The sequence below is a fragment of the Sylvia atricapilla genome, chromosome 25 (genome assembly GCF_009819655.1).
Source record: "Sylvia atricapilla isolate bSylAtr1 chromosome 25, bSylAtr1.pri, whole genome shotgun sequence".
Classification (NCBI taxonomy): domain Eukaryota; kingdom Metazoa; phylum Chordata; class Aves; order Passeriformes; family Sylviidae; genus Sylvia; species Sylvia atricapilla.
This window is the reverse complement of record NC_089164.1, coordinates 1,335,526-1,363,475: the sequence shown is the minus strand read 5'-3', so window position 1 is coordinate 1,363,475 and position 27,950 is coordinate 1,335,526. Positions and strand designations below refer to the sequence as shown.

Sequence of the window (27,950 nt, the reverse complement as noted above, 5' to 3'; positions counted from 1 at the left end):
CTCCCGGCGCTCGCCATGCTGTCCGGGGCGCCGCCGCCGCCCGCCGGTTTCCCCAGCCCGCCGCCGCCGCAGCCGCCGCCGCCGCCGCCGCCCGCCGCTCCCCCGCACGGGCCGCCGCCGTTCCCGGGGAAGGGAGGCCTGCAGATCCGGAAGAATGCCATCACGGACGACTACAAGGTCACCACGCAAGTGCTGGGGCTCGGCATCAACGGGAAAGTTTTGGAGATCTTCAGTAAGAAGAGCGGCGAGAAGTTCGCGCTGAAGGTGCGGCCGGGGGCCCCGGGGCCGGGGAGCGGGCGGGGAGCGGGCACCGGGCGGCACCGGGCGGCACCGGGCGGCACCGGGCCGGCAGCGGCGCTGTGACAGTGATGGAAGGTGTCTGCTGCCGGGAAAGGGGGTCCCGGGGGGGGACAATGAGCGGGGCCCGCCGGACAATGAGCTGCCGCCCGTCCCTCCGGCCGCGCTTTAATCTCTTTTATTATTTTCCTCCCCTCCTTTAAGAGCGGCGAGACGCGGCTTTCCGGCTTTGTAGTGGGAAACGAAGCGAAGTGACATCTTGGTAGCCCGAGGCTGGGGAGAGGGGGGTGTCAGGAGTGGGGAGGAGGCCGTGGCCTGGCTCTGATCCCCCCGGGGGATGCTCGTCCTGGGATGCCGCATCCCCGAGTGTGGCAACGCGGGGTTCCCCCCGTGGGGTGTTGGTGTGAGGGGTGTAAAGCACCGGGAGCCGCTCGCTGCCCCCGCTCCGTGTCCCCTCCCGGTTCTAACACCGAGCCGCTGCCGTCCCCAGGGAATTCCGCAGGGAATATTTCAGCGTTACGATGTTACCCCCTCGTCCCTAACTCGCTTCTCTTTGCCAGGCGTGGACAGCCAGGTGTGTGTTTGAGCGGGCTCTAGGTGATGCCGCCCTTCTCCTCGTTTCCCAAACGAGGTTTTTGAGCAAAGAGGGGAGAGTGTCTCCCTGCCAGCGAGGCTCGGGGAAGTTTGAATGGATTCCTGACAGGGTGAGGCAGGAGCAGGGCTGGCTGCTGGGTGGGAGCGCCGTGTTCTCCAGCATCCGTGCAATTTGCGCCCACACATGAGCTGTTCCAGTCCTTGGCGTTACCCCGAGAGCTGGGAAGGCTGAAAACACCCCACATTAAACCCATCACCCTCGCCTAAACCCTGTAACTCCTACCTAAATCCATAACCACGCTTCTTTTGTGTTTAGAGCTGCTCCTCTCTTGGTGTCTGGGGTCCTGCCTGAAGTGAGGGAACAAACCCGGGGTTTTGGGGATAGAAGTTGTGCTGCAGAGGTGTTGGGGTGGGCAGGTACAGTGAATGTCTGTTCTTAAGGAAGAGGGGTCAGTTAGGTAACAAAAGTTTGGCTTTTCCTTCAGAAACTCCAGAGACCTTGCTGGTGAGGCGCCGTGCGTTGCACTCGGGGCCGACGTTGTGTTGTCATCTCGTTGGGTTGAAAATTAGCGAAATCCTCTTCTGTTTTGACAGACGGGCTCCTCCTCGCCTCTGAAGTTGAGTCACATATTTAAAGCACAGATCCCACAGCACTTCCCTCTCGCAGCCCTGAAAGGGGAAGGATGGAAGAGGAGGAGGAGGAGGCCAGAGCTTCCTCTGCCCGGCCTGCTTGGGGCACGGGACTGGGGCTGTCACCCTGCCCGTGCCAGAGCGAGGGCTCAGGGCTTGTGTCACATGTCACACGGGTCCCTTGGCTTGCTGAAAAGCCTCCTGGAGTGCAGGGCTGCGAGCTGGGATGTAGGAGGGTGACACAGAGTGGCTCTTGCAGGGTGAGGTATATTCGACACTGAGTCTCTTTTAGGAGAAGGGATTGTCTTGCCTGTCCCCTGTGGTGGCCTCTCCTGGCGTCCCTGATGGGGAGGGACGAGCTCAGCTGAGTGCTTGGACACGTCCCTGGCTTCTCAAAGAGCAGCACAGCTGCTACTGTAAGTGATTCCCTGCAGCACCTTCAGAGCTGCTGCGCTGGGAGTTTGGGCTCTGGGATGAGCCCGTGGGTACCCGTCCTGCCCCCGTGGGTGAGCTGCACCTTGGCTTACTGCTCTGGGATATTTGGACTGGGCTGCAGAGCCCAAACTTGGTGTGGGTGACTGCCCCAGACATGATGTGTGCTGACTTCATTCCCTCCTCGGCTCTGCAGCTGGGCTGACGTCTCTGCTAGAGACCTGTGGAGGGGTATTTGGCTCCAAATTACTCATGGGCTGCATCAGAGTGGAAAGATGACCTAAAGCAGGATCCACAGAAGTGATTGCATCGAGTTGTCATGTTTCAGATGATGCTTAAAAGAATCCTGATGGCCCATGGCCAGGAGCCACAGCTGAAATCTGTCTGCTGCCTGCTTTGGTTGTGCAGTGAACCTTTCCGTTTGGAGTGCCATTCTTTAGGTTTGCTCTTCCAAAATCTTGTATAACAGTGCAGTCCTTCATTGTCTGTCCCTGACATGAACGCTGTCTTCCAGTCATCTTGTGCTTCCTCTTGGGTCACGAGCAGCTGTTGTGTTGTTCAAAGCTCTTCCTCCCAAAGCAAGAGATGGTTTTGGTGAGGGTTTTGCTGAGAGTCACTTTGCTGAAGAGAACTTTTCAGTGCTCCAGGAGAGTTTGAGCTTGGGGACAGTGTTCTAACAGCAGGGGAAACATTAAGGCCAATTTTCTCCTCCTTCCAGAGCCATAGTCCGTGGCAGAGACACATCATTAAACAAAATGATGCTGTGTGCGAGTTAATGGAAGGTAGTTCTGCTTGCCGTGTGGTACCTGGGTGAAAACAAGAGATTCCTTTACTTTTCTTACAGATTCTTGTTCTCTGTGTTTCCCACCCTCGATTTTATTGTATTTTTTGGTACCTGAATGCGTGGCATCCCTGAATTACCTGGCGTGAAGCAGCCACGGATGGTCCCAGTCACCCGTGAGCTGGCCTCCTTTGAAGCAGGGTGATGTGCTGCAGGATAGGAACAGAAAGGGCAGAGGTGATGAATGGAGCTGAGATGCCTGGTTCCTCACCCTGTTCTTCCTTGTACCTCGCTGTGATTTATTAGTAGGCGAAATTAGGCTTGTAATTTCTGTGGAGGCCGCTGTATGTAGGTCACTGCTGGCCCGACTTGGCAGGGCTGGCTGTGGTCAGGCTGCAGTGGTGGGGCTGGGAGCGAGGGCTCTTTGCCTGCTGCAAATTCCACTTTTAAGACTAATCTTTGGGCTGGCTGCCTTCATTCCACGAGGAAATGGCAGCTGAGCCGGGCTGGGGAGTGGGGACTGGTATTGCAGGTGAGGAGTTTGTTGTATGCGCTGCACGATGGAGCTCTTTGTGGAGCAGGTTTCCTTTAAAATAAATGAACAAACCTCGCTGCTGGCTTCAGCTTCAAAGCAGGAGATCCTCAGCCGGAGTGGTGAGCTTTGGAAGGGCCGGAGGAGCTCAGGGCCGTGGATTTGCCCGTTTCTGGAGCATCCTGGGTGCTTTGGGGCACGTTTGCGAAACACTCTCAGTCTCACTCTCGGCCTCATCTGATAATCTGTCAGTGATGGTTCCCCTGATGGAGAAGGAGGAAGGAGGATGGTGCTTGTGGTTGGCTGTTCTGGGAAGGTGCTGTTGTGGAATTAGGGCAGGCAGCTCGGAGCTGATAGCTGAGCAGCTCCGTGGACGAGCACCCCGTGTCCCTCAAAGGCGGCGTCCCTCTGAAAATCCATCTGGAAATAACATCCCTGAAGTGAGGGAGTAAATGGAGACCCTGGGCTCATGCTCTTGGGAGACAGCTTGCTGTGTCTGCTGTTCTTCTGTCCCTCTCGCAGTGGAGAGATGGTTTTTTTAGTTAGCTCTGCCATGTATTTTATGTAATCAGAAATGTCTTCGCTGTGGCCTCCTGTGCAAGCTGTGGTCGAAAAGCTGTGGAAACTGCAGTGACATCACCGGGACTTTTCCAAAGCCGTGGTTTATTATCTCATTGACCAAAGGAGGCTACTCAGTCAATTGAGTCAAACTCAAACTTGGGGTTTGGGTTTGTTCAGACGATTTAGGATTTGCCATGATCTCTTTTACAGGCTTCACGTCTCCTGAGCAGTCAGAGCTCCGGCTGTGATGGGCTGATAAAGCCCAGGGACAGGGGTTTTCTCTTGGGTACCTGCTCAGGAAGTGACGGGGCTCTTCCTCTCGGCAATAATCTCCTGCCATCAGCCGTGGGTCTTGCAAAAGGCGTTTCCCATGTTTTCAGAGGCGGGGAACTGAGGTGCAGTGATTTACTGAACGTCAGAGGCAGCGCCGGGCTGAGCTGAGCTGAGCTGAGCTGAGCTGAGCTGCCTGTGGCAGGTTGAAAACACAGCCCCTGGATGTGTGATTGAACAGCCCAAACACCACCAGGTAAAACCATGGTTCTGCCCCTCACACTGAGCCCTGCTGGCCTCTGGGGCACTGGGTGATGCAGGACAGAGGCTGAGCTTTGCCAGAAACGTGCCCTGAAACAACCAAAGCCGCGTGTAAATAATAACTGAGGCTGTGCAGCCTGAGAGCTCTGCTGGCTCTCACATTTGGGTGGGCACAGGTGGGGAAAACTCCCAAAGGTTCCTGCTGAGGAAACCTGGAGGGTCAAGTTGGTGACTTCTCCCTTCCCAGACAGCTCTGGGGTGTGCTGTGGTGTCTGCTGAGATGGAAGAGCTCTTGCAGGGCGGTGCAGGTCCGTGGGAGGCACCCAGAGGAGAGGCTGTTGGGCTGATCCTGTGCTGTAGGAGCAGCATCACTCCAGATTGATGATCTGCCACCTTCTCAGCCTCCCTGGTGGGCTCCTGTGCCCCACACCGGGGTGCTCCGGGGGCTTTGCTCTTTTCAAACCCATCCTTTCGCTGTGGTTTTGCTGTGTGCTGAGAAACGGAGAGGGAAGAGCTGAGAAACGGAGAGGGAAGAGCTGAGAAAAGGAGAAGGAAGATCCCTCCTTCCTTCCCTTAGAAAGCCTCTTCCTCCAGCTCGGAGCACGGGCGGCCTCCCGACCTGCAGACGGCCCTCGCTGCAGAAGTCAGGCTCCTCTCCAAGCACAACCGGCCCCGCTCATCTGGCCTCAAGTTGCAGCATTCAGGCAGCATGACCTCACCTCCTGGTTTCCAAGAATAACGTGCCGCCTCCCCTGCTGCCTCCCCTGTGCCATGCAGGGGCTGGCCACAGGGCCACGGCGGCTGCCACAGCCTGGCATGGGCCAGCCCCAGGGCTCTGGCTTGTCCCAGGTGGCCCCAGGTAGCCCCATGTCCACCCCAGGTTGGCCCCAGGGCTCTGGTTTGTCCCAGGTGTCCCCAGGTGTCCCCATGCCCACCCCAGGTTGGCCCCAGGGCTCTGGCTTGTCCCAGGTGGCCCCAGGTGTCCCCATGCCCACCCCAGGTTGGCCCCAGGGCTCTGGCTTGTCCCAGGTGTCCCCAGGTAGCTCCATGCCCACCCCAGGTTGGCTCCAGGGCTCTGGCTTGTCCCAGGTGTCCCCAGGTGTCCCCATGCCCACCCCAGGTTGGCTCCAGGGCTCTGGCTTGTCCCAGGTGTCCCCAGGTAGCCCCATGCCCACCCCAGGTTGGCTCCAGGGCTCTGGTTTGTCCCAGGTGGCCCCAGGTGTCCCCATGCCCACCCCAGGTTGGCTCCAGGGCTCTGGTTTGTCCCAGGTAGCCCCGTGCCCACCCCGTGCCCATCTCCTCTGCCCTCTGTGGGCTGCAGAGGTGAGGCAGCAGCTGGGAGAGGGTTTTCAGGATCTTGCAGGCCGGTTTTGGAGGAGGGAGGGTTTGAAGCAGGACCAGAGTGATCCCTCCACCATCTCCAGAAGCTGGTGTGGGGACACAGCTTGGCCTGACCACTCCCAAAAAAACCAGTTTGGAGCCTGGGCAGTCACTGTGGGTCAGCCTCATGGTCATATCTGGGGGTGCCAGTGTTGAATTTAACAGCCCCTGGGGCCTGTATCCCCCTGTCCCATCTTCATCTGCTGCAGGATGAAAACCCTGCTCTGGTGGAAGGAGTCCCTGCCCACGGCTGGAAGGAGATGACCCTGCAGGTCCCTTCCAACCCAACCAGGTCGTGATTCCTCCTCTCTGAGAATCTCCCCTCTCAGCTCTGGCTGGCACGGGGGCTGTGAGTGTGCCCCGTGCCCGGAGGCTCCTTTTGGGGAGGACTCGGAGCTCTGTGGCCGATTCCCAAAGGGAAAGGTCCCCAAAGGAGATGATGGGAGCAGCGTGCGGGGGCTGGAGCAGGGCACGCAAGAGCAGCTCTGAATGCAGAGAGCTTTACCAGCCTTTCCAACTGCTCTTCCTTTGTACCCCGCGGCTGAGTCATTTCAAACATTTCAGCCTTTTAAGATCTCACCAATTTGAGGTGGGGATTACAGCGGCTGGCAGGTTTAATGGCTGCATTAACTCGCTGCTCCTTTGTGGCCCGGGGAGGGGACTGACAGCCCCGGGTCCCCCGAGTGCTGCTGGACCCGAGATGACCTGGAAAGAAAAAGTTTTGCTGGAGATGCTGTGTGAACAATGCCAGCTGTCACTGGGAGGGGGACGCAGGATCTCCTCTGAGCTCCTCTGTGGCTCCATCTTCACTCTGGTGAGGAGGATGATGGCTCCTTCTTGTGGATGAAGGCTGTCCCTCGGTGCTGTGCCCGGTGGGGAGGGCAGGTGAGCTCTGGGGCTCGGGGCTTGCTGCGGCTGGCACAGCCTTTGCCTGTGTCAGATGTAATGAGATTATTCAGGCGCTTGGCGTCAGGGCCACACGTGCTTCTGTGCCCCGCGAGCTGTAGCCTAAACCAGAGATAAAGTCCAAAATACAACCCCAGATCTCAATGTTCCTGGCAGGAGGCAAAGCCAGGCTGGGGCTTTGCTGCTCTGCTCGTGGTGTCCTTGCTTGGCCTATGGACTGGGGGTCAGGGCAGGGATGGAGTCATTCCCTTTGTCACCGTAACTGAGTTTGCTGCTTTGTGCCCTTGGCTGCAGGTGGGTGCTCGTTCCGAGCTCAACCTCCAGGTCCCATTTCAGGCGGGTTTGGGGTCACGCCTCGCACTCTGAATCAGGCTAAACCTGTGTCACAGCAGCCTGGGGCCGTGCAGTCCCTTTCCCGAGGGCTGCAGCCCCTCCTGGCTTTGGGAGCATCCTCTGGGCTTCCAGCCCTGGAGCGGGGGCTCTGCCCTCCCTGCCGCCGTCCTCCGAGTGCGCCAGCCTCTCCGCAGGCTCCCTGCACGTCCTGCCCGGCGTGTGTGTGTTTGCAGGGAAACGTGGCTGGAGCACCAGCCGGGGCTGCTGTGGAAATTTGGCAGCTCGTCCCGTGTCAGGCTGCAATTCCAGTAGCGGCGGCTCATCATCCCCTAGGTGCGGGCGGGGGCTCGGGAATGGAGCTGCAATCCCGCCTGTCTCCGCCGGGCCGGGGGGAAAAAGCAGATGTAATCAGGTCCAAACAAACGCGAAAATATGCGTGTTATCCTCGGCTTCATCTCACAAAAGCAGTAAATAAAATCAAGAGCAGGGGAGGTGTCTGGTGGCGGGGATGTGTTTTTGAATTCCAGCAGCAGGGAGCTTTATGGCATCTCCCAGCTCAGTGCTTCAACTGGTTCTATTCCCACTTGTAGTGAACAGACCACTGTGGGTGTCACTGAGCTGTCACCAAGGAGCCACTGTCACCTGTGCCAGCCTCCTGCAGCCTGCCCGGTCCCCTGGGGCTCTGCCGTGACTTTCTTTTCCTCTCGGGCCGGTTCCCAGCCCGGCTGCCCGTGGTGCTGGGCACATCGTGAGAGAAGCAGCCCCGGGCGGGAGGTTCTTGCGCAAGAGGCTCGGGCAGTGCTGGGAAGGGCCGGGCTTGCCAGGAAGTTTAAACTCAGGTTATCTCCTGTAAGTCATCAGAGCCGTGAATTTGGCGTTTTGGGCTGGGTTCCTCCCGTGCCTCGGGCAGAGCAGCGCTGCCAAGGGGACGGGGATGTTTTGGGGAGCCTGGGGGTGTCACAGCCCTCGGTGGAGAGAACATCTTCCCCTTGCTGGAGCTTGGGGGAGCCTTGGGGAGCCCTTTGCTTCCGTCCTCAGTGTTTCCCACGAGGAATGACCCTGCTCCTGGTGAGAGGGGCTGTGCAGTTCTGTTGGAACCACTCACATCTCTCCATGCCCTTATCCCACCCTGGAGCTCAGACTCCCAGTCTCCCGGTGTAAGGAGGAGTTGCTGTAAAGAGCCACTCAGCCGGGGCAGGAGATGTTCTGTGGGTGGTGGGATCCAGCAGGGAGCACTCCAGGTCCCTGGGGGTTTTTGGGAAGTGTCCTGGTGGTCGCATTCCCCAGTCCTGGATGTCATCAGGAGTGCAAATGCTGGGCTGATGAAGGTGAGGGAGATGCTGGGTGAGGAGGTTCTGGACGGATTAAAATGTGGCCTTTGGGCGCTCAGCAGCAGCTCGGGCAGGTGCTGGGTGGGAGCCAGAGCTGCTTTTCCCCAGGAGCCGTGGGGCAGCTCTGAGGTTTCTGCCTTTGCCGTGGTCTGGGGGGACTGTGGAAGATGATGTTTGTGTGCCTCAGGGCAGGGTTTTGGGGGAAATTCCCATTTCTGGGCCTGGCCTGGAGCAGCTGCAGGGCAGGCACGGCTCTGGCAGCAAGGAGAGGCTTTGGGAAGGTCAGTGTGTCCCCTCAGCTGAGTTTTGCCAGGCTCTGGCAGTGTGTTCACGGCAGGTCAGGTACCTCTGCTCTAACCAAAGCATTCCTTTCATGTTTCCTTCTCCTCAGAGATTGCCCTGAAACATCCAGGGAAATGTCTGAAGGAGAGTTGGCCTGGGACGTGGTGCTGCTGCTTGGAGGGTTTTAGTGAGTTAACTGCTGACCATCAGTGGGCATCTGGATCCTGCACCCACCTCGAATCCAATCTCCCCAGCAGCCCTGGGAAAAGCCCAAAGCCAAAAGCCCAAAGCCTTGCCCTGTGTGAGAGGTGGGCTGTGCACTGTGGGTGCTGCTCACAGGGGCTTTTCCAGGCTTCATTTCTCCCTCTGGCTCAGGAAACGGGGCTGTGCTGACCCGAGGTGCTGCTCCAGGCTGTGTGGGGCTGTTCTCCAGGCTCTATGGGGCATGCTCCAGGCTCTATGGGGCCAGCTCCAGGCTCTATGGGGCATGCTCCAGGCTCTATGGGGCTGTTCTCCAGGCTCTGTGGGGCTGCTCTCCAGGCTCTATGGGGCCAGCTCCAGGCTCTATGGGCCATGCTCCAGGCTCTATGGGGCTGTTCTCCAGGCTCTATGGGGCCAGCTCCAGGCTCTATGGGGCATGCTCCAGGCTCTGTGGGGCCGTGCTCCAGGCTCTATGGGGCATGCTCCAGGCTCTGTGGGGCCAGCTCCAGGCTCTGTGGGGCCGTGCCAGCCCCAGCTGTGCTGCAGGGGTTGTGTGTGGGGCACAGGGGGGCTGCCCCAGCCCCGGGGTGGGCGGCGGGAGCCACACAAAGGCTGCCCTGTCTGCTCTCTGGCTTCCCCCAGCCCTGAGCTCTTCTCGTGAATAAGTGGGATTGAGAAAGCTTAAATTCATACAAAGCAGGGCCCAGGAGCTGCCCCGGAGGGAGCAGCTGCCCCCTGCTCACCCCACACCCAGGGGTCCCGGATAACGCCGCCCTGGGATCAGGCCGTGTGTAAGGCTGGCTGAGGGGAGAGGTTTCTTTTTAAAAAGCTGGCTCTGGGAATGCCCAAGGAGCCCGGGCCGTTTGCCAAGGGAGCAGCAGTAGCTGCAGGAGGAGATTTTTCTGTTGGTTTGTTTAAATATCCGTGTCTTTATCCTTTTATCCCATCTCCGTTTGAATCCAGCAGGCGAAGGGAGTCCACGCCACTCGCTGCCTGCGGGCTTTGGTGGGAGATGCAGTCCCCTGCTGGCAAACACTGCCGAGCAGTGGGGTGCTGAGCATCCACGGGAGGAGCAGCGTCTCTTCCCTCTGCCTTCTCCACACGTGGCTTTGCTGTGTCTTGGAAGGATGTGAGAGCACAATCCCTCTGCTGCCAGCCCAGGCTGGATCAGCTTGGATGGGGCTCTGGTGGGAAGTGTCCCTGCCCGTGGCAGGGAATTGGAATTGGATGATCTTTAGGGTTCCTTTTAACCCACTCCATGGTTCAGCTCTTGCTCTGTGTTGGTGACAGGAACAAGGTGAAGATTTCCCCTCGGGGGTTTTTGGAAGTCTGTGCACCCGAGGCACTTCGTAGTTGTAGCCCTGGTTTTGTGCCTGAGATGTTTGGTTTTCTGAAATTCCTTTCCCAAGAAATTTTCTGTAAACAAGAGACGTGTTTTTGTAACAGAAGTTTTGTTTACGTCTTTTCCCCAGGAGGGACTTCTTCCTGATGTCCCTCTGGTCTGACCAGTGGCATTGAAGACGTTTATCTTCTTGTCACCCATCAAACTGGTCTGTGGAAAACAATATAAAAAAAAAAAGAAACGCATCCCAAAAAATAACAAGGTCACTTTTCAACCTTCTAAAGCCGAAATCTTTGTGTCGTCGTAGCGTGCAACAACGTCACGCAGAGTTTTGCACGTTTGGTGTTTGGAGGTGCTGGTGCTGACTGGGACACCATGGTCTGTCCCAGCCTCCCCAGACCTCCCCAGCCCTGGGGCTGCACGGCTGCTGCTGCCAACAGGTGCCAAAAGCCTGCAGGGAGCTAAGAATAGCCCCCACGGCCTGAGAGCTTTAACGTGCTGCCAGCAGGATGCAGAGAAGGGCTTTTTTTTTTTTTTTTTTTTTTTTTTTGTTCTGTTTTTAAATAGAAACACAACTGTGTTTTCCTGCCGGCTGAAGGAGTCTCAGGGTGGCTGCTGGAGGAGGAATGCCCTGCTCAGGGCTGGCAGGAGGCTCTCAGGGCCCAGGATTTCCCCTGAGATGCTGGCTGCTGTGGCAGTGCTGGGGCTGGGGTGGCTCTTTGGCCACGTGGGTTTGTGGCAGACGGGGTTTTCCAGCAGCTCCTCTGCAGGTCCTGCAGGGTGCTGGGCTTGTACAGCCTCAGGGTGATGGGAGGAGGGTGAGGAGTGGGGCAGGGACAGCCTGGAGACTGCAGGGAGGGCTTTGGGGGTGTCTGGGGGGATGGCAAAGCAGAGGCTGGGGGGGGATGTGTGTCCCTGAGCAGCTTTGGGGTGCAATCCCCTCTTGCCCCTGCACTGCCATCCCCTCTCCTGACACTCACTGCTGCCCCTCTGCCTTCCCCGGACGTCAGGGCAGAGGTTTGTGTCTGCTGTGCCATGGGAGGGGAGCAGGAGGAGGAAGAGGAGGAGGTTTGTGGGTGGCCATGGAGCCCCTGCCTCGCTGAGCACCTGCACAGACAAAAGCCTGTGATGAAACCCCTGAGCTGCTGCTGGCCTGGCCTTTTCCTGCTCCCAGCACTGTGCCAGAGGCTCCCAGCACTGTGGCAGGCTCCAGGCTGGTGTGGCATCCTGCCTGCTGTGGGTTCTCCGTGCTCCCAGCCCCTCTGGCACTGCCCAGGAGGGTCCCAGCAGCCGGGGGATGCTCTGCTCTGGATCCCTGCTGAAGTGGGCTGCATGTCCTGGGCTTATCTCAGCAAGGTGTTTGCTGTGGCCTGCTGTTGACAAAGGGGTGAAACTGTGTTAAATAAACAGCTGAGGGAGGACAGGGTGATGCCAAAGGGCGCTGTCGTCACCGAGCTTCGGGGCTGCGTCAATGGAACCCTGCTCAGGCTTGGCCCTGGTGGAGGGGACACATCCCAGGGCCAGGGGCGAGTGGTGCTTCAGCAGGGGATGGCCTTGATGCAGCTTTGTGTTTCAGTTGGGTTTTTTTCCCTTTCTTTAAACGTGCCCGTGTTTATTTGTGCCGCACTAAGATCTGCGTTGAAAGAGGCAGGGTCCCTGTGCAGCCCACTCTGTCCCCTGGGGAGCCCTGCCCATGGGCTGAGCCCTGAGAAATTCCGGTTTTTTGGCAGAACTCAAGCCTCGGGAAGCAGGGAGTGTTGTGGGGCTTCTTCTGGCAGGGCTTCAGGGCTGCTCCTCTTGCGGGCGTGGGTCTGGGCCTCTCCCCAAAATCGTTTCCAGCTGACCCCTTCGGGGAATGGGCGGACACGTGCAGAGCTAAAAGCAGCTCTGGGATGCAGGTGTGGGGGATGCAGAGCTGTCAGGGGTAGCAGGGAGGTCAGGCAGGGTTGCTGTGAGCCTGGTGGAGCCAGGGACCCAAGGAGATGCTCTGGGTGCTCTGTCACTGAGGAGAAGCCCTTGGCTGCTGCAGGCAGCTCTGCGCAGGGCTGGTGATAGATAAGGGTTTATTTTTTTTCAAGCTCAGCCTGTGGGAGGGAGGCACAAAGGACAGAGGTCAGGCCTGAGTTAATGGTTTACATCAGTGTTTACCTCGGTGTTAATCACACCTGCGAATATCAACCGCTTCCCATCAGAAACCCACGTGCGTGCTTTTCCCTCGGCACCCTCGGCTCCGATGGGGAATCCGGCAAGGAGAGGCTTTGGGAGGAGGAGCTGACCCCGGCCCTCAGCTCCACACAGAGGTGCAAGGTGGAGGAGCTGTGTGTGGAGCAGACTGTGCCCGGGGAGGTCTCCTCCTTCCTTATTTCCCTTATTCCCCTTTCACTTTGTGTGGTGCTGCTGAAAGCCCCCGTCAGAGGCAGTGTGGGATCAGGGGTTTGGTTTGCAGAGACCATCTCAGCGTCCCTGCCCGGAATAGCTCAGCCAGAGCTGGGCTCTGGCTCCTTCTGTCCCCAAATCAGTCGCTCCCATCCCTGCTCAAACCCACTGCTGTGGTGGCTCCTGGTGGCCAGTGACACCTGGGATGTCTTTAGAGAGGGATGGGATGGGATGGGATGGGATGGGATGGGATGGGATGGGGTGGGGTGGGATGGGATGGGATGTCTTTAGGGAGGGGTGGGATGGGATGGGATGGGATGGGATGGGATGTCTTTAGAGAGGGATGGGATGGGATGGGATGGAGCATTCTGGCTATGTGACCCCGTTTGTCGCAGTGGGATTCCCGGGGAGGTCCTGGCAGGGTGGTGGCTCTGTCACTGCAGGCAGATGTGGCCCGGTGACCGTGGCTCGTGCCCGGGCTGCTGCTGCTCCTCACCCGGAGCCTCCTGGAGGGATGATGAGCGTGGGCTGAGTCAGCCAAAGCCGGCGCTGCTGCTGCTGAGGGCTGGGAGGAAGAGGAGGCTCCCAAAACAAACACGTGGGACTGAATAGGCGCCTAATTTTGTTTTTCTCAGATAAATGAAGCCGACACGCTTTGTTTCTCTCCTTTAAACACCAGCCCCAGCCTGTTGCTGGCTGTGAGTCAGCGGGGACGCTTCGTGCCACTGTCTTGTTGCCATTTACCTGCTCTGACTTTTCCCTGAGAGTTTTGCAGCCCCTTCACACCCACCTCCATCTCCTCCCTCCAGCCTCATCCCTGATGCCTCCACCACGCTGGGACCCTTCCCTCAGCATCCAGGGTGCTGCTCCCGGATTCCCACTCGGAGTCTTCCTCCTCGGGATGTGCCGGGAAGGTTTTTTAGCTGCTGGGGCAATGGGCTCTGCTGCACCGACCACACCGGGGGGACCACGGGCCCCTGGCAGGTGGCTCTTATTTAAACCCGGGCTTCTCTTCTGCTCCTCGCCTTTGTGCGCCTCGAGAGGCTTTTGTTGCCGCCTGAAAAGGCTGAATGGCTGCTGCATCTGTCGCAGGGGGAGAGCAGCGGGGGCAAGGAAATGCTCAGCAGATGCCCCGGGCAGGGCAAGGGGGGGTTCCGCGGGATGGGGGGTCCCCTCGGAGCATCGCCCACCGGCCACGGAGCCCCACGGGCACGGGAGAGACCTTGTGCAAGGCTGGAGAGCCCCTTGTGAAAGCGGCGTGTGAGAGCCGCCTCCTCTTCCCTCTCCCCATGTCTCTCCATCCTCCGCCCCGTGGTTGCGACATCGCCCGCGGCAGCGGGGACGGGCGCGCTGCGACATCTGCCCCCGCCGCGACATCTGCCTGCCTCGCTCCCAGCTGCTCCTGGCAGGGCTTTGAGCTGTCCCCGGCCTCACGCAGCCTCTTCATGCCCGGCTGGCTGCTCGTGTGATGGGGAGACTCTCCCCGAGCTCCGGGTACCGCTGGCATCACTGCGGCTGGGAGAATGCGGCCGGGCAGCTCCAGCGTGTGACTGTGTGTGTGTGTCAGTGTGTGTGTGTGTGTGTGTCTCTGTGTGTGTGTGTCTGTGTGTGCGTGTGACTCGGTGTGTGTGACTGTGTGTGTCTATATGTCTGTATGTGTGTGTGTGTCTGTGTGTCTGTGTGACTCTGTGTGTGTCTGTGTGTGTCTCTGTGTGACTGTCTGTGTGTCTGTATGTGTCTGTGTGTGTGTGACTCTGTGTGTGTGACTGTGTGTGTCTGTCTGTGCGTGTCTGTGTGTGTCTGTATGTGTCTGTGTGTGTGTGACTGTGTGTGTGTGTCTGTGTGGCTGTCTGTGTGTCTGTGTGTGTGTGTGTGTGTGTCTGTGTGTGTCTGTGTGTGTGTGTGTCTGTATGTGTCTGTGTGTGTGTGACTCTGTGTGTGTGACTGTGTGTGTCTGTCTGAATGTGTGTGTGTGTCTGTGTATGTGTATGTGTGTCTGTGTGACTGTGTGTGTGTCAGGTCGCCTTTGCTCGGCCTCTCCTGCCTCTCCTGCCTTGCTCTTTCTCATCCACATAACCCTCCCTGACTCGGTTTCCTTTCTCTGACCTTTCCGTTTCCCCCGAGGCCAGAGAACGTGGAGGATGGAGCCGATGGTGCTCGTGTGTGTGGAAGGCTCAGCGTGCAGCCAGCTCAGGTGGTCTCCATCCCTCTGGAAGGGCGATTTGCCTTCATCCCTCATCCCCTCGGATGAAGCCGCCTCCATCAGCAGAGCCTCAGGGCTCACTGCGGGCAGGACCCACACACGGCTCCTCCTCCTCTGCTCTCTGCTTTTCCCCGGGCAAAACAAACGTGAGCATGAGGCTTTCACCTCCTCCTTCTGTCGGGGCTTCAAACTCTCTGTGGCTCTTGGGCGTGGGCAGAGCAGAGATGAAGCCCAGCTTGGGAAAGTCCCATCACCAGGGCAGGTTGTGGTGGGTGTCAGCAGCGGGGACAGGGTTAATGTAAAGGTTTATTTATATAAGAGCCACGGTGCTGTGCTGCACCTTGAATTGTTCCTGCCTTGGGGTTCAGCCGTGAATTTCCCTCTGTTTGGTGACACAGTTCCTCTCAGGGGCTCTGGGGCTCGTGATTTTTGTTTCTCTTTCGTAGCTCCTAAACCCCAAAAGCGGAACCAAGATTTGCTGCCTCCACGTCCTTCTGCTGCCCTCTGCCTCCCGGCAGGGCCTGGGGCACCTTGGGCTCCTTTACCTGTGGGCTCCCCGAATATTCTGGCGTCACAGGCTCCCTTCAGTCCCGGGAGAGGTGGGAACAGCCTGTGCACAGCTTCCAGCGCTGGCCCTGCGAACGTGTAAAGCAGCTGAGGCCAGTTGGCAGCGAGTTTGCCGGGGAAGATTAGAAGAGGAAAATCCTTTGAGGAGAAACCCTTTTGCTTTATTAGGAAGAACTGTTGCTTGCCCTGTGCTCGCCGGGTCAGGGGAATCCAAAGCCTGTGTGTGTGTGATCCAGGCAGGGGGAGGCTCTGCTTTGCTTCCCTGCTGATAATTTGGGGGATGACAGCCCTGCCTCCCTTCGCTGTGGGTTCATTCTTACCGCAGCTCAAGAGGAGTTTATTTTAACCCCTGTGGTGCGGAGGGGAGCTCCTGGGGCTGATTTGGGGCCTGTTGGAGGGTGGGTGCTGCCTGTGCTGCTCTGCCAGGACTGAGGAGAATTGGGTGGCATCAAAATACCCATGGAAATAAAACCACCCTGTTTGTGAGAGCAGCTGGAGCACTCGGGGTGAGCGTGGGGCAGCCCTGGAGAATGGACAGGTGTGAGCCTGATCCTCACTTTCCATAGAAATTCCCCATAGAATTTCCACAGGAATTCCCTAGAGTTTTCCCTCTTGGGCAGGGATGTCTTGCCCATCTCTGGGTGTGCTTGGCTCGCTGAGATTTGGGGCTGTGGTGGCACCACAGCGAGGAGGGACAGTGGCACAGGAGGGACAGTGGGACAGTGTCCTCGGTGACCTCCTGCCGTGCCAGGGGAGGAGGCAGCTTCCTTTTCCAACCTGTCGTGACTCATGGAACATCATCCCAGGAGGAGGAGGCGGCGAGACTGAATCAGTGCTGCCTGAGGACAGGCTGGGGAGGGAACGTGAGCAGCGTGGGCAGCTCCAGCCCCCTGCTTTGCTCCAGACCTTTCCTTCCTTCCTTCCTCGTGCCCACCCCCTGTGCTGTGCTTGTCCTGAGGTGACGGGGGGAATCAGTTCTGTGTGGTGCTCGGCTCTTCCTTGGAGCTGGAGCTCATTTTTGATGCTGCAGGACCAGGCTGGAGCCTGGGTTTGGGTTTGGGTTTGGGTTTGCTCAGTGGGTGCTGCCCACCTTCAGGAGCCCTGATGAGCTGTTTTCAGGATTTGTGTTCCAGGGTTTGTGTTTCCCGGGTGGGGAAGAGCCCAGAGGTGCTGCTGGAGCTCCTTTGGTGCTCTCGGGGCCCTGAGCACATGAGGCTGGGCTGTGCCGTCCTCTGATGGCAGCGGTGTGGCTGGGGGCTCTGATGAAGCTAATGAGGGTGTTTAGAGGAGCACAGAAGTGATTTCTCTCTCGGCATGGAGAGGCTCCTGGGGGAGCTGGGCTGAGCCAAGGCACGGGATGGCAGCAGACGCTGTGTGCCCAGATCCCAGAGGTGTCAGGCTGCTGGGAGGGGAGCTGGGATAGGGCTGAAAGCTGAATTTCCTCCCTATTTACAGCGGGGTGGAGCGGCTCTGTCCCTGCTCTCCCTCCTTTCCTGCAGGGAGGTGCCCGTGGGAAGCAGGGCTGGGATGGGGCAGAGCTGGGGGCTGGCTCAGCTCTCCTGGCTGTCCCCTGTCCCCTGCCATGCAGAGGGGACACACAGAGCTGCTCTGTGACCTGTTTGGAGATGCTCTGAACACCTGCAGCACCCCACAGCCGTCACGGGAAAGGGGAGCAGCTCCTGCTGCCTGAATCCTGCCGGGATTTGCTGCGAGGGGGTGGCAGAGCTGCAGCGCTGCCCTTGTGCCCTGCCCGGGGACACTTGTGTAACTCGGGGATCCGGTTACTGCCCGCCTCAGCTGCCGGAGCCCTCCTCCTCCTCCTCCTCCTCCTCCTCCTCCTCTCCTCTCCAGCAGGAGCAGGCAGGGTCGTGCGGCGTTTTCCATCTGCAGTAATGAAGTTTGCTCTCCTAGGAGATCCAGGAGATCCCTTCTTTGGAAGGGGAACAGGAGATAAGAGCTGGAGAAGCCGAACTGAGAGCGGCTCGTCCTGGCTCCTGCCATCGGAGGGTTAACCCTGGTTGTGTTCCAGATTACTGGGTTGCAAAATGGGATGGGGGCTGTTCATCCTTGCTGAACCTCAGGGGAAACACGGGGGGGTTTTCCCATCCCAGCCTCCTTCTTGGGAGCCAAGGAATGTGAATCTTGCTGCCGTCACAGGCTCCTGGACACCAGAGCTGAGTTAGTGCTGCCACCCCCCAGGAACGTGGGGTGAGGGGTTCCTGTGAGCAGAGCCGTGCCAGGACATCACCCACCACAGGTTTCACTGCTGCCTGGGCAGTGGGAGGGAAGGCTGGCAGCTCTGGGAGCTGCTGGCTCCCACCTAAAGAGGAGAAATTGGTGGAAATGCTGCTCTTGCCCCAGCCCTGTGTCGTGCTCAGCACATTCCCAGCATCCCAGGGCACAGGGAACCAGTGCCTGTGCTGAGGGCAGGAGTTTTGGGGTGATGCTGGGGCTGTGGGCTGCCTCTGCCGTGGCTTTTCCATCCCCACATCTCTCCTGCAGCCAGCACTGGCCTTCCCCACACAGCCTCTGTGCATCTGGCCTTCAGCTGCCACCGGGAACATTTCCTAAATTAACCAAATCATTCCCTTAACGAGGCTTAACGTGCTCCTCTGGAAGCCTCTCCATCACCTCTCCGTGCAGAGGCAGCAGGGGGCAGAGGGAGCAGCTGGATCACAGCTGGATGTTCTGAGAGCTCCGGGGCAGCTCTTTGCTCCTGGAGGTTGTCTGGGTACAAAAACAAACGTCAGGGCCGGGCTGGTGCAGGTAATGGAGGCTGCTGCCTCCTGCTTCATTAGAAATCCAATTAATCTCCTCTAAAAGCGCTCGGAGTGGCCTCTGAAAATGGGATGTATTTTGCTGTACCTCGGCTGTTTGTTCCTTGTGCAGAATGATGTTAACTAGCTGCTTCCTGCCGGTCCATTTTCCAGGAGCATAATTACAAATGGTTTTGTTTTTTTTTTCCTCTTTTCTCTTCAGCTTCCTGGCTCCCCACGCCAGGTTCTTCGGAGTGGGGCTGCAAATAGCCAGGCTTTTCTCCAGTCCCCTCTGCAGGGCTCCCCGGGGGCTGCTGTTACTCCTGCTTGGGGCTTTGGCTTCTGCAGGATGCGGCTTTTAGGGTAATTAAGCAACAGAGGAGCAAGGAGGGGCTGTCCAACCTCCTGCCCTGTTGTCTGCCTTTTCCCCGAGGCTGTTGGTGATGTCAAGGAGCTGTGCAAAGGTTGGCTTTGGCCACTTCGGTCCTCGCTGGTGATTTGGTGGCAGCAGCCTCCCTGCCTGCACAGGTTCCCCCAGGTTTCCTCTGCCTGGGCAAGCAGGAGAGCTGAGGAGGAGGTGGGAGAGGTGTGATCCAAACCTGGGGATGGTGTTTTGGGTGGGCACATCCTGGCTGGGCCTTTCCCCGTGGTGGAGGATGGCTGCAGGAATGCCAATGGCCAGGGTTAGCAGCACCATCAGGGAGTGTTTCACCTGCAGACGGGCAGTGTGGGGTTTTTGGGGATTCATCCTCGTTCCTGTGAAATGCCCACTGCGCTGGGCACCACCCTGAGTCCTGCAGAGCATCCCAGGGCTGGTGCTGCTCCGCTCCTGGAGCGTGTCAGGGACAGGGCAGAGGGCTCAGAAGGACTTTCCTGACTAAATCCCGGTGAAATGACCAAACCTGCTGTTTCCTGCGTCCCCCTCTCCCTGCTGCTCCAAGGGGCAGAGCTGCTCCAGGGGCTGAGCCCGGCCCCAAAGGCTCCTGGAGACAGGAAGGAAAACGAGCTATGCTCAAGATAGACACGTTTGTTGGTCTATATTTAGGAGCGCAATAATTGAGGCTGGTTGTTTATCCTGACAAACACCGTAATTAATAGTCTATGGCAGACGAGCAAATCCTTCCTGCACCTGGGAACTCTGAGCTGTCTTTGGGAAGGGCAGTGGCGCCTCATTAAAGAGCTGCAATTTAGGGAACATCTGGATGTTTGCTTTCGCCCCTGCTCAGGCGCTGGTGGGCTCTGGGTTGATGGTGAGGGAGCTTTTGTGGCCAGGAGGAGCAGGCTGATGGACGGGGCAGAGCAAAGGGAAGGGTGAGGATGCTCGGGGGCACCCAGGGGTGCAGCGGTGGAGGGATCAGGGTGCCGAGGTCGGCTCCTAAACTCGGTAGATCTTGCCAGCGGGGCACCGGGAGGTGGCAGACACCCAGAACGAGCTTTCAGCAGCCTTGGGAGGAAGGGCAAGCTGAGGGCAAGCGGCTTCTCGGAGTTCCCACTAGATGGGGATGGAGGCATGGGCAGAGCGCTCCGGCCGCGCCCGCGGGGAGCACCCCGCCTTTGCCACCGTGTCCCCTCTGGTGGCCGCGGGGACAGCCGGGGGGTCACCACGGGGGCTGACGGGCTGTCACTCCTCCCGCAGATGCTGCAGGACTGCCCCAAGGCCCGCAGGGAAGTGGAGCTGCACTGGCGGGCGTCGCAGTGCGCGCACATCGTGCGCATCATGGACGTCTACGAGAACCTCTACCAGGGGAGGAAGTGTCTGCTCATCGTCATGGAGTGGTGAGCACCCTGCCCGGGGACACCCCAGCCTCGGGGGGCTGCCACAATGGGGGTGGGCATCCTCCAGCGCTGGGGACACCGGGGGGATGTGGCTGTAGGGGTGCCAGCCCGGGCAGTGCTGGCGCTGGAGGGACGGGGACACGGCCGGGGCTGCGCTGGCTCTGAGTCATCCTGAGAACGTGCTCAGCTCCGCTCGGCTCCGGGCCTGTGGTTCTCACAGTGGGTCATAACCAAACTGCCTTTGGCCATCAAAAAGCACAGCGGGTTCCTGGCAGCCCAGGAGCTGCGGTGGGGCGGCCACAGAGCCGAGCTGGCACCTCTGGAACCACCCTGGTACTGCCATGGCATCTCTGGAACCACCCTGGTACTGCCCTGGTACCTCTGGTACTGCCCTGGTACCTTTGGAACCACCCTGGTACCACCCTGGCACCTCCTGCAGCAGCAGCTGAGTGGCTCTGCTCTGGGAAGGAGCTTGGTATTAACCTGGGGACGAGGAGGAGGGATGAAGGGGAAAGTATTGAAACCACATCCCAACCGCAGCTGTGATTTGATGCAGCTTCCTTGCCAAAACCTCTCCTCTGCCAAGCCGTAGGTCGCCCGGGGGGGCGGCGGGTGCAGGAGCCGTGTCAGGGCAGGGGGGCACAGCAGCCCCCAGGGCGGCTCCTGTGGGGGAACAGGCAGCTGAGAACCAGCCTGGCCCTCTGGGCAGCCAGGGACGGGAAAAGGGGTGTGTGGTGGGGAGCAGAGAACGGCTGAGGGGTAGGAGGAGAGTGCCCAGGGCTGGCTGTGTGACCGAGGGATGCTCTGGGGGTAACGCCCTTCACAAGGCAGGATTTGACTTCCAGCAGGAGCAGGCTCTGGGTCCCTCCTGGCAGGCTCTGGGTCCCTCCTGGCGGGCTCTGGGTCCCTCCTGGCGGGCTCTGGATCCATCCTGACAGGCTCTGGATCCCTCCTGGCAGGCTCTGGGTCCCTCCTGGCAGGCTCTGGGTCCCTCCTGGCAGGCTCTGGGTCCCTCCTGGCAGGCTCTGGGTCCCTCCTGGCAGGCTTTGGATCCATCCTGGCAGGCTCTGGGCAGCAGAGGGCCCCGAGGGCTGCAGGCTATTGCTATTGCAGATGTCAGTGAATGTCAAGGAGATGCTATCAGCGCTGGGAAAGCCAAACCGTTCCTGCTCTAGTCAGATAAGGCAGGGGCAGGAAGTGCCATTATCCATATTCCCATGGAGAATTCTCCCATTTTTCATCCCTGAGCTCTCTGGGAGCTGCATTTTCCCTGTGGGTACCTGGGGAGGGAACCCCACCAGTGGTTCTGCAGCACGTCCCATGAGAGCTGGCTGTGCTGCAGTGAGCTCCAGCCCGTGTCTCACAGCCTGGGGAGCAAACTGTGACACAGCTGATGTCTAAGCCGTGCCCTGAGCTTTGCTCAGCACTTCTGTGCTGGGTCATGGTGCTGCTGAGGCAGGTGGCTTGTGAGCAAAAAAAAAAAAAGGAGGCCACAAGTGCTGGGAGTGCTCTCACCAACTTCAAGCCACATTTGCTGCCTTTACTGTAAATGTGTTTCTGTGGGCTGCTGGGGTGACCGCGTCCTCCCACGCCTCTGCCCTGCTCGTGTCAGGAAAGGGGAGGCCCTGAAACGTCCCAGAAGCACCAGGCCAAGGGCTTGGATGGAGAAGGGGATTGTTCCCTGTCGTAATAGGACACAAAATAAAGATGCTTGAGGCAGGAGGAATCAGGAAGATTTTATTTACAATTCGTTCAGCCCTTTTGTAATACATTGTGCTAAAATTCACATTATTGGTCCATAGGGCTGACACCTCTCCCGTTGGCTCAGGGACAGAAATAGCAGACAGCACCTGTTTTGGGAAAGGAATATTGTTTGCACAAGGTTGTTTTGGGAAAAACTGTTGAAAAGTTTCCCTTGGGAAGAGCTCAGGCTCAGAAAATATTGGGTCCACAGGTGGGTGTCATTGTAGGACACGAAAGAAGGATGAAAGACTTCAAATATGTCAGAAAGCAAAGAGCATAGAAAAAAAAGAGCTTTTTATTGTTTAATTCTTACTACCTTTTATAAGGTGTTGAGATGTCGCAGTGGGACACGACTCCAGGTGGGAGGCAGCAGAAATCAGAAGTTTTATTTATAAATTCATTCAGCCCTTTTATAAATTCGTTCAGCCCTTTTATGACACGCTGTGCTAAGAAGACACATCGCTGGTTCACCTCTCCCATTGGCTGAATAACAGAAAGAGCAAACAACACCTGTCATGGGAGAGGAACATTGCTTACACAGGGTTGTTTTGGGAAAACAAAAAAAGAAAAACTACTGAAAAGTTTCCCTTGAGAAGAGCCAGCTCTTCTCCAGCTCAGAAAATAGCGAGTGCACAGCTTCCTGCTGAGCAGCAGAGGGTTGGGTGCAGTTTGTGGTGCTGTGAGATGGACCCACGGCGTGATAACAGCAGCTGCTTCTCTTGCAGCTTGGACGGCGGGGAGCTCTTCAGCCGGATCCAGGACAGGGGAGACCAGGCCTTCACAGAGAGGGGTATGGAGCCCACCCCCTGCTGGGCTTTGGCCCTCTCCAGCCCCTCAGTGACCCTCGGGGGTCCCCAGCAGAGTTCTGTGCTCAGGGAATGGGGGATGTGGCTGCCAGGGGCCCTGCTGTTTGTGTTCACTTGAGAACAGGGTTAGGGGGTGTTTTCTCAGCTGCTCCCACGTTCTGTCCGTCCCAATCCTGTCAGGAACACCCACCTCCCTCAAAGGATTAAGTCCGTGGGCTGTGGTTCTCATAGATCTCATTAATCTCGTTCCCTCTGGCCAGGAAAAGCAACCACACAACCCAGACTCTGACCCCGCTGCCCCCCTGACTTCCCATCCTAAGGGGACACCTTTCCCAGCTGGATTCTTTGTGCCCTGAATGGTGCAAATCCCTCCTTGGTATTGGGGTCAGGGGCTGGGCTCTGCCCCATCCCTTCCCCTGGAGTTTCTGGGAGCTGCAGGCTCCTTTCCCATGGAAAAGGGGGACTTCAGAGAAAACCCCTTTGACCTCAGCCGGGTTCTTTGACTCACGGTTTGTGGAGTTACCCAGGGAGTGGTGCCCCTTTTACCTGGCTTGTTGAAGGCTTCTGATGGTTTCTTTGCTGCTTCAGAGGCCTCGGAGATCATGAAGAGCATCGGGGAAGCCATCCAGTACCTGCACTCCATCAACATCGCCCACAGGGACGTGAAGGTACTGCCCTGAGCCCCCCAGGGCCAGGCTGAGCCCTCCTTTGTGCAATGCTGAGCCCCCCAAGGCCGGGCTGAGCCCCCCAGGGCCAGGCTGAGCCCCCCAGAGCCATGCTGAGCCCCCCAGGGTCAGGCTGAGCCCCCCAGGGCCGGGCTGAGCCCTCCTTTGTGCAATGCTGATCCCCCCAGGGCCGTGCTGAGCCCCCCAGAGCCAGGCTGAGCCCCCCAGGGCCGTGCTGTCCCAGCCCTGCTGCACCTCCCCATCTTTTTCCACCCTTCTGATGTTTGTGTTTTTGTAGTGGAGTTTTTCCACAGTTTTTCCGTGTAAACAGAAGCGGTGTTTTGGAAAAAATGTTCTTGATGTTTCCGTTCCTCTGTGGAGGAGGGACAATTGATGGACTTTTGGTTTGAGCAGTGTAGTTGGAGGAGCATCAGCCTCGTTTGTCCCATCCCTGGTCATGGTCCAGAATCTATAGAAATCCAGGTCAAAATAACCTCTCTTTTTGCCCTAACAACTGGCTGTGCATGTCCTTCATTTGAACACTCACCCCTTGTCCCCTGCATGTCCCCAGCCTGAAAACCTCCTGTACACCTCCAAGAGGCCCAACGCCGTGCTGAAGCTCACCGACTTCGGCTTTGCCAAGGAAACCACCACACACAACTCGCTGGCCACGCCCTGCTACACGCCCTACTACGTGGGTGAGTGCTTTGGGGGCTGCCCTGGGGGTTTCTAGGGTTGGGGGGCACAGCTGAGGGGTTTGGAGGGTGCCACGTGCAGCCATCCAGCCTGGAGCTGGGGACAACCCTGCTCCAGAGTGCTCACAGCTGCACTGGTGTCTCCATGGCGTGGCAGAGCCCCTCTCACACAGTGCTGACGCTGCCAGATTTAGGGTTTTCTCCCTGTCTTTCCCAGCCCCAGAAGTGCTGGGCCCGGAGAAGTACGACAAGTCCTGTGACATGTGGTCCCTGGGTGTCATCATGTATATTCTGTGAGTCTGAGCGTTCCTCTCCTCCTCCTGCTCCTGGCGCTGCCTCGTGCCCCGTGGCTGCTCCTGGGGAGGTTTTTGGGGTGGCCCACTGACTCTGTTCCCCGTCCTGGTGCAGGCTGTGTGGGTACCCCCCGTTCTACTCCAACCATGGCCTGGCCATCTCTCCGGGCATGAAGAAGCGGATCCGAATGGGCCAGTACGAGTTTCCCAACCCCGAGTGGTCCGAGGTGTCAGAGGAAGGTGAGTGTGCTCCCTGTGCTGGCTGTCCCCAGGCTGAGGTCTCTTTTGGAGGGCTGTGGGTGTGTCAGGGGTCACCCCTCAGCGTCTCCCCCTTTGCTGGAGGGGCTTTTCCTGAGGGGTTTGTGCGGGGTATGGCACACTGTGGGGCTGTGTGGGGTGGTTTTTTTGGGAAAAAACACCCTCCTGGGAGCTGCTGGCTCCTGAGCCTGCCCAAAAACACCCCTGCAGTGAAGCAGCTGATCCGAAACCTGCTGAAGACAGACCCGACCCAGCGCATGACAATAACGGAGTTCATGAACCACCCCTGGATCATGGTGAGCGTGGGATGGGGCCCATGGGATGGGGTTGGATGGCCTCCAGGGTGTGGGATGGATGGGATGGGATGGGATCCATGGGGTGGGATGGGCTGGGCTGGGATCAGTGGGATGGGGTGGAATCCATGGGGTGGGATGGATGGGATGGCATCCACGGGATGGGATAGGATAGGATGGATGGGATGGGACCCATGGGATGGGATGGGATCCATGGGGTGGGATGGGACCCATGGGATGGGATAGGATAGGATGGATGGGATGGGATCAGTGGGATGGGATTGATGGGATGGGATCAGTGGGATGGGATGGGATAGGATAGGATGGATGGGATGGGATCAGTGGGATGGGATTGATGGGATGGGATCAGTGGGATGGGATGGGATAGGATAGGATGGATGGGATGGGATCCATGGGGTGGGATAGGATAGGATGGATGGGATGGGATCGATGGGATGGGATCCATGGGGTGGGATGGGATAGGATAGATGGGATGGGATCAGTGGGATGGGATCCATGGGATGGGATCCATGGGGTGGGATGGATGGGATGGGATAGGATTGGATGGATGGGATCCATGGGGTGGGATGGGATCCATGGGGTGGGATGGGATCCATGGGGTGGGATGGGATGGGATGGGATAGGATAGATGGGATGGGATGGGATCAGTGGGATGGGATCCATGGGGTGGGATGGATGGGATGGGATAGGATTGGATGGATGGGATCCATGGGGTGGGATGGGATCGATGGGATGGGATGGGATAGGATAGATGGGATGGGATCAGTGGGATGGGATCCATGGGATGGGATCCATGGGGTGGGATGGATGGGATGGGATCCATGGGGTGGGACCCATGGGATGGATGCCTGTGGCTCCCAGCTCACACTCCCCCCTCTCCTGGCAGCAATCCATGCAGGTGCCCCAGACCCCGCTGCACACCAGCCGTGTGCTGAAGGAGGAGAAGGACCTGTGGGAGGATGTGAAGGTAAAACCTCTCTGTCCCTGCACTGCAGCCCTCTGTCATCTGGGGAATGTCCTCTCCTGTGGTGAGGCTGGCTCAGTGTCCCTGGAGGCGTTCAATAACTGCGTGGATGTGGCACTTGGGGACATGATTTAGTGGTGGAGTGGCTGTGCTGGGGTAACCATGGAATGGTTTGGGTGGGAAGGAGCCTCAGAGGCCAGGGCAGGGACAACCTCCCCCTGCCCCAGGCTGCTCCAGCCTGGCCTTGGGCACTGCCAGGGATGGGAATTCCATCCCAGGGCAGAGCAGGGCTGGGCTCAGTCATCCTGGAGGGCTTTTCCAGCCCTAACAACCCACAATTCCACAATTCCCGTTTGCCGTGGGTGTGCTGCCTCCTGGGGCAGATCTGTGCTTGGAAAATCTCATCGTGGCCACACTCAGCCCCTGCTGCAATTTAATCTCAGCTGCTTTTGGGGACCCTGGGGGGACTTGGCTGATGTCTCTGTGTCCCCCCTGCCCGCAGGAGGAGATGACCAGTGCCCTGGCCACCATGAGAGTGGACTACGAACAAATCAAGATCAAGAAAATCGAGGATTCCTCCAACCCTCTGCTGATGAAGAGGAGGAAGAAAGCCAACCCCCCTGAGCCCACCACGCTGCCCCACTGAGGGTCCCCGGCCCTCCAGCCCTCCAGAAAAGCAATAACTATTATATATATATATTTTTTAAGGAAGAAAAAAAAAAAAAAAAGACAAAAAGGAAAAAAAAAAAGCCAAGACTGTGTTTCATGGAGCGCATGGAATCCAGACATTTATACCAGACTAGTTATTTTTAGCTACTCACCTGTGTTTTCTGACCTTTCTGGGGCAGGTGGTGAGTTCTCCCCCCTCACACCCCACACCTGCAGCCAAGGATTTTTTTTTCTCCTGTAGGTGAATACCGCCAATAATTGGATTTTTTTTTTAATTTTACTTCTGTGAAACAGTTTTGATTTATATTTTTTTTTTTTTCGTTCGTTGGTTTGTTTTCCTCCTCCTTCCTTCCAAAGACACGGAAAACTCCTGTGGTGACCTTTTTAGGATATATAAACGTATAAATATTTTTTAAAGAAAAAAAAAAACCAAAACAAACTACTGTAGAGCTGAAAAACCCCGAGCAGTGTATTCCTGTGTGGATGCTGGCTAGAGACAGGGTCGGGGAAGGAGAGTTGTCCTCTCCCCTGTCCTGCTGGCCTTTGGGGAGGGTCTCTGTGGCCACCAAATAAATCACAAGAGCCAAAAAACCCAAGCAGCTCTCAGCCCCTGGCTGAGCTCCCTGGCTCTGTCTGTCTGTCTGTGTGGGCTGTGTGTCTGTCCTGGGCCTGGAGCTGCTCGTGGCTCCCCCCTGGAAGGCAGCTCTGACCTCGGGGGGCTCTGCAGGGATGTGTCCCCCCTCAGCCTGTCCCCTGCCCTGCCCTGGGGGGTCCCTGGGGACAGGGGGTGACAGGGCTGGAGGTGGCACTGAGCCCTCCCCGGCCAGGGCTGTCCCCCCAGGGTGGCTCCTGCGGCTGCTCTGAAGTCTTTAGTCCATGAATTATTATTATTATTGTTATTATTATTATTATTATTATTTGTCACGATGTTTCACTCGGTTAAATGTGTTTGAATGGGGAAAAAAAACCCGATTTTTTTAAGGCGATGTTTTAGTTTTTAGGCGATCTTTTAGACTCTGTATGGGATTTTAATTTGTTTTGAAAACTGGTTTTTATCCCTTCCCCCCCCCCCCCTTTTTTTTTTTTTTTTTTTTAATTATATTTTTTTTGCCTGTTGGCTTATACTAATCTTCCCAGTCTGCTCTTCAGTCCTTTGGATTAAAGACACTTAAAGAGTCACCCAATCTCTCCTGTTGCTTGTGTGGCTGTGAAGAACCCCTCCAGTGCTCCAGCTGCTCTCCCTGTGCCCTAAAATTGCTTTTTTTTCCCACCAGAAAGGCTGAGCTCCCCGGGGTGTTCTCCAGGGGACACAACATCCCTCGGTTTGGGGACAGCTCCGGGGGCTGCTGCACAGGGACTGTGCCCCCAGCATCTGTCACCCCTGGGGACGGGGCTGTGGGGTGATGGTGTGGGGTGGTGTGATGTGGTGTGGGACACTGGGGTGCTGTGGGGTGCTGGGATGATGATATGGGGTCGTGTAGGATGCTGGGATGATGATATGGGATGCTGTGGGATGCTGTGTGTCATTGTGGGATGCTGTGATGATGCTGTGGGGTGCTGTGGGATGCTGTGGGTCATTGTGGGGTGCTGTAGGATGCTGGGATGATGATGTGGGGTGCTGTGGATGATGGTGTGGGACACACAGGACACGTGGCTCCAGCTCTCCTGGACATCCCTGCTTTGTTCAGCAGAGCAGGGCACGGCCTCAGACTGGAAAAGAGCAGGTTTAGGT

The 27,950-nt window shown here is 57.8% G+C and overlaps 1 protein-coding gene across 1 annotated transcript; it reads left to right on the top strand.

The window, feature by feature from the left end:
- MAPKAPK2 (MAPK activated protein kinase 2) lies at positions 1-27,397 on the top strand. Its single transcript, XM_066336011.1, has 10 exons — positions 1-264; positions 19,672-19,811; positions 22,280-22,344; positions 22,949-23,028; positions 23,597-23,723; positions 23,938-24,013; positions 24,129-24,253; positions 24,482-24,567; positions 25,472-25,552; positions 26,052-27,397. Exons 1-10 carry the CDS (start codon positions 16-18, stop codon positions 26,193-26,195), a joined length of 1,173 nt encoding a protein of 390 aa, XP_066192108.1. The 5' UTR covers positions 1-15; the 3' UTR covers positions 26,196-27,397.
- The last annotated feature ends 553 nt before the right edge of the window (positions 27,398-27,950 follow it).

Coding starts and splice junctions, on each gene's coding strand:
- MAPKAPK2 (XM_066336011.1), top strand. CDS start 16: ATGCTGTCCGGGGCGCCGCCGCCGCCCGCCGGTTTCCCCAGCCCGCCG. Junction 19,812..22,279: donor CTGCTCATCGTCATGGAGTG/GTGAGCACCCTG, acceptor CTTCTCTTGCAG/CTTGGACGGCGGGGAGCTCT. Junction 23,724..23,937: donor CTACACGCCCTACTACGTGG/GTGAGTGCTTTG, acceptor TGTCTTTCCCAG/CCCCAGAAGTGCTGGGCCCG.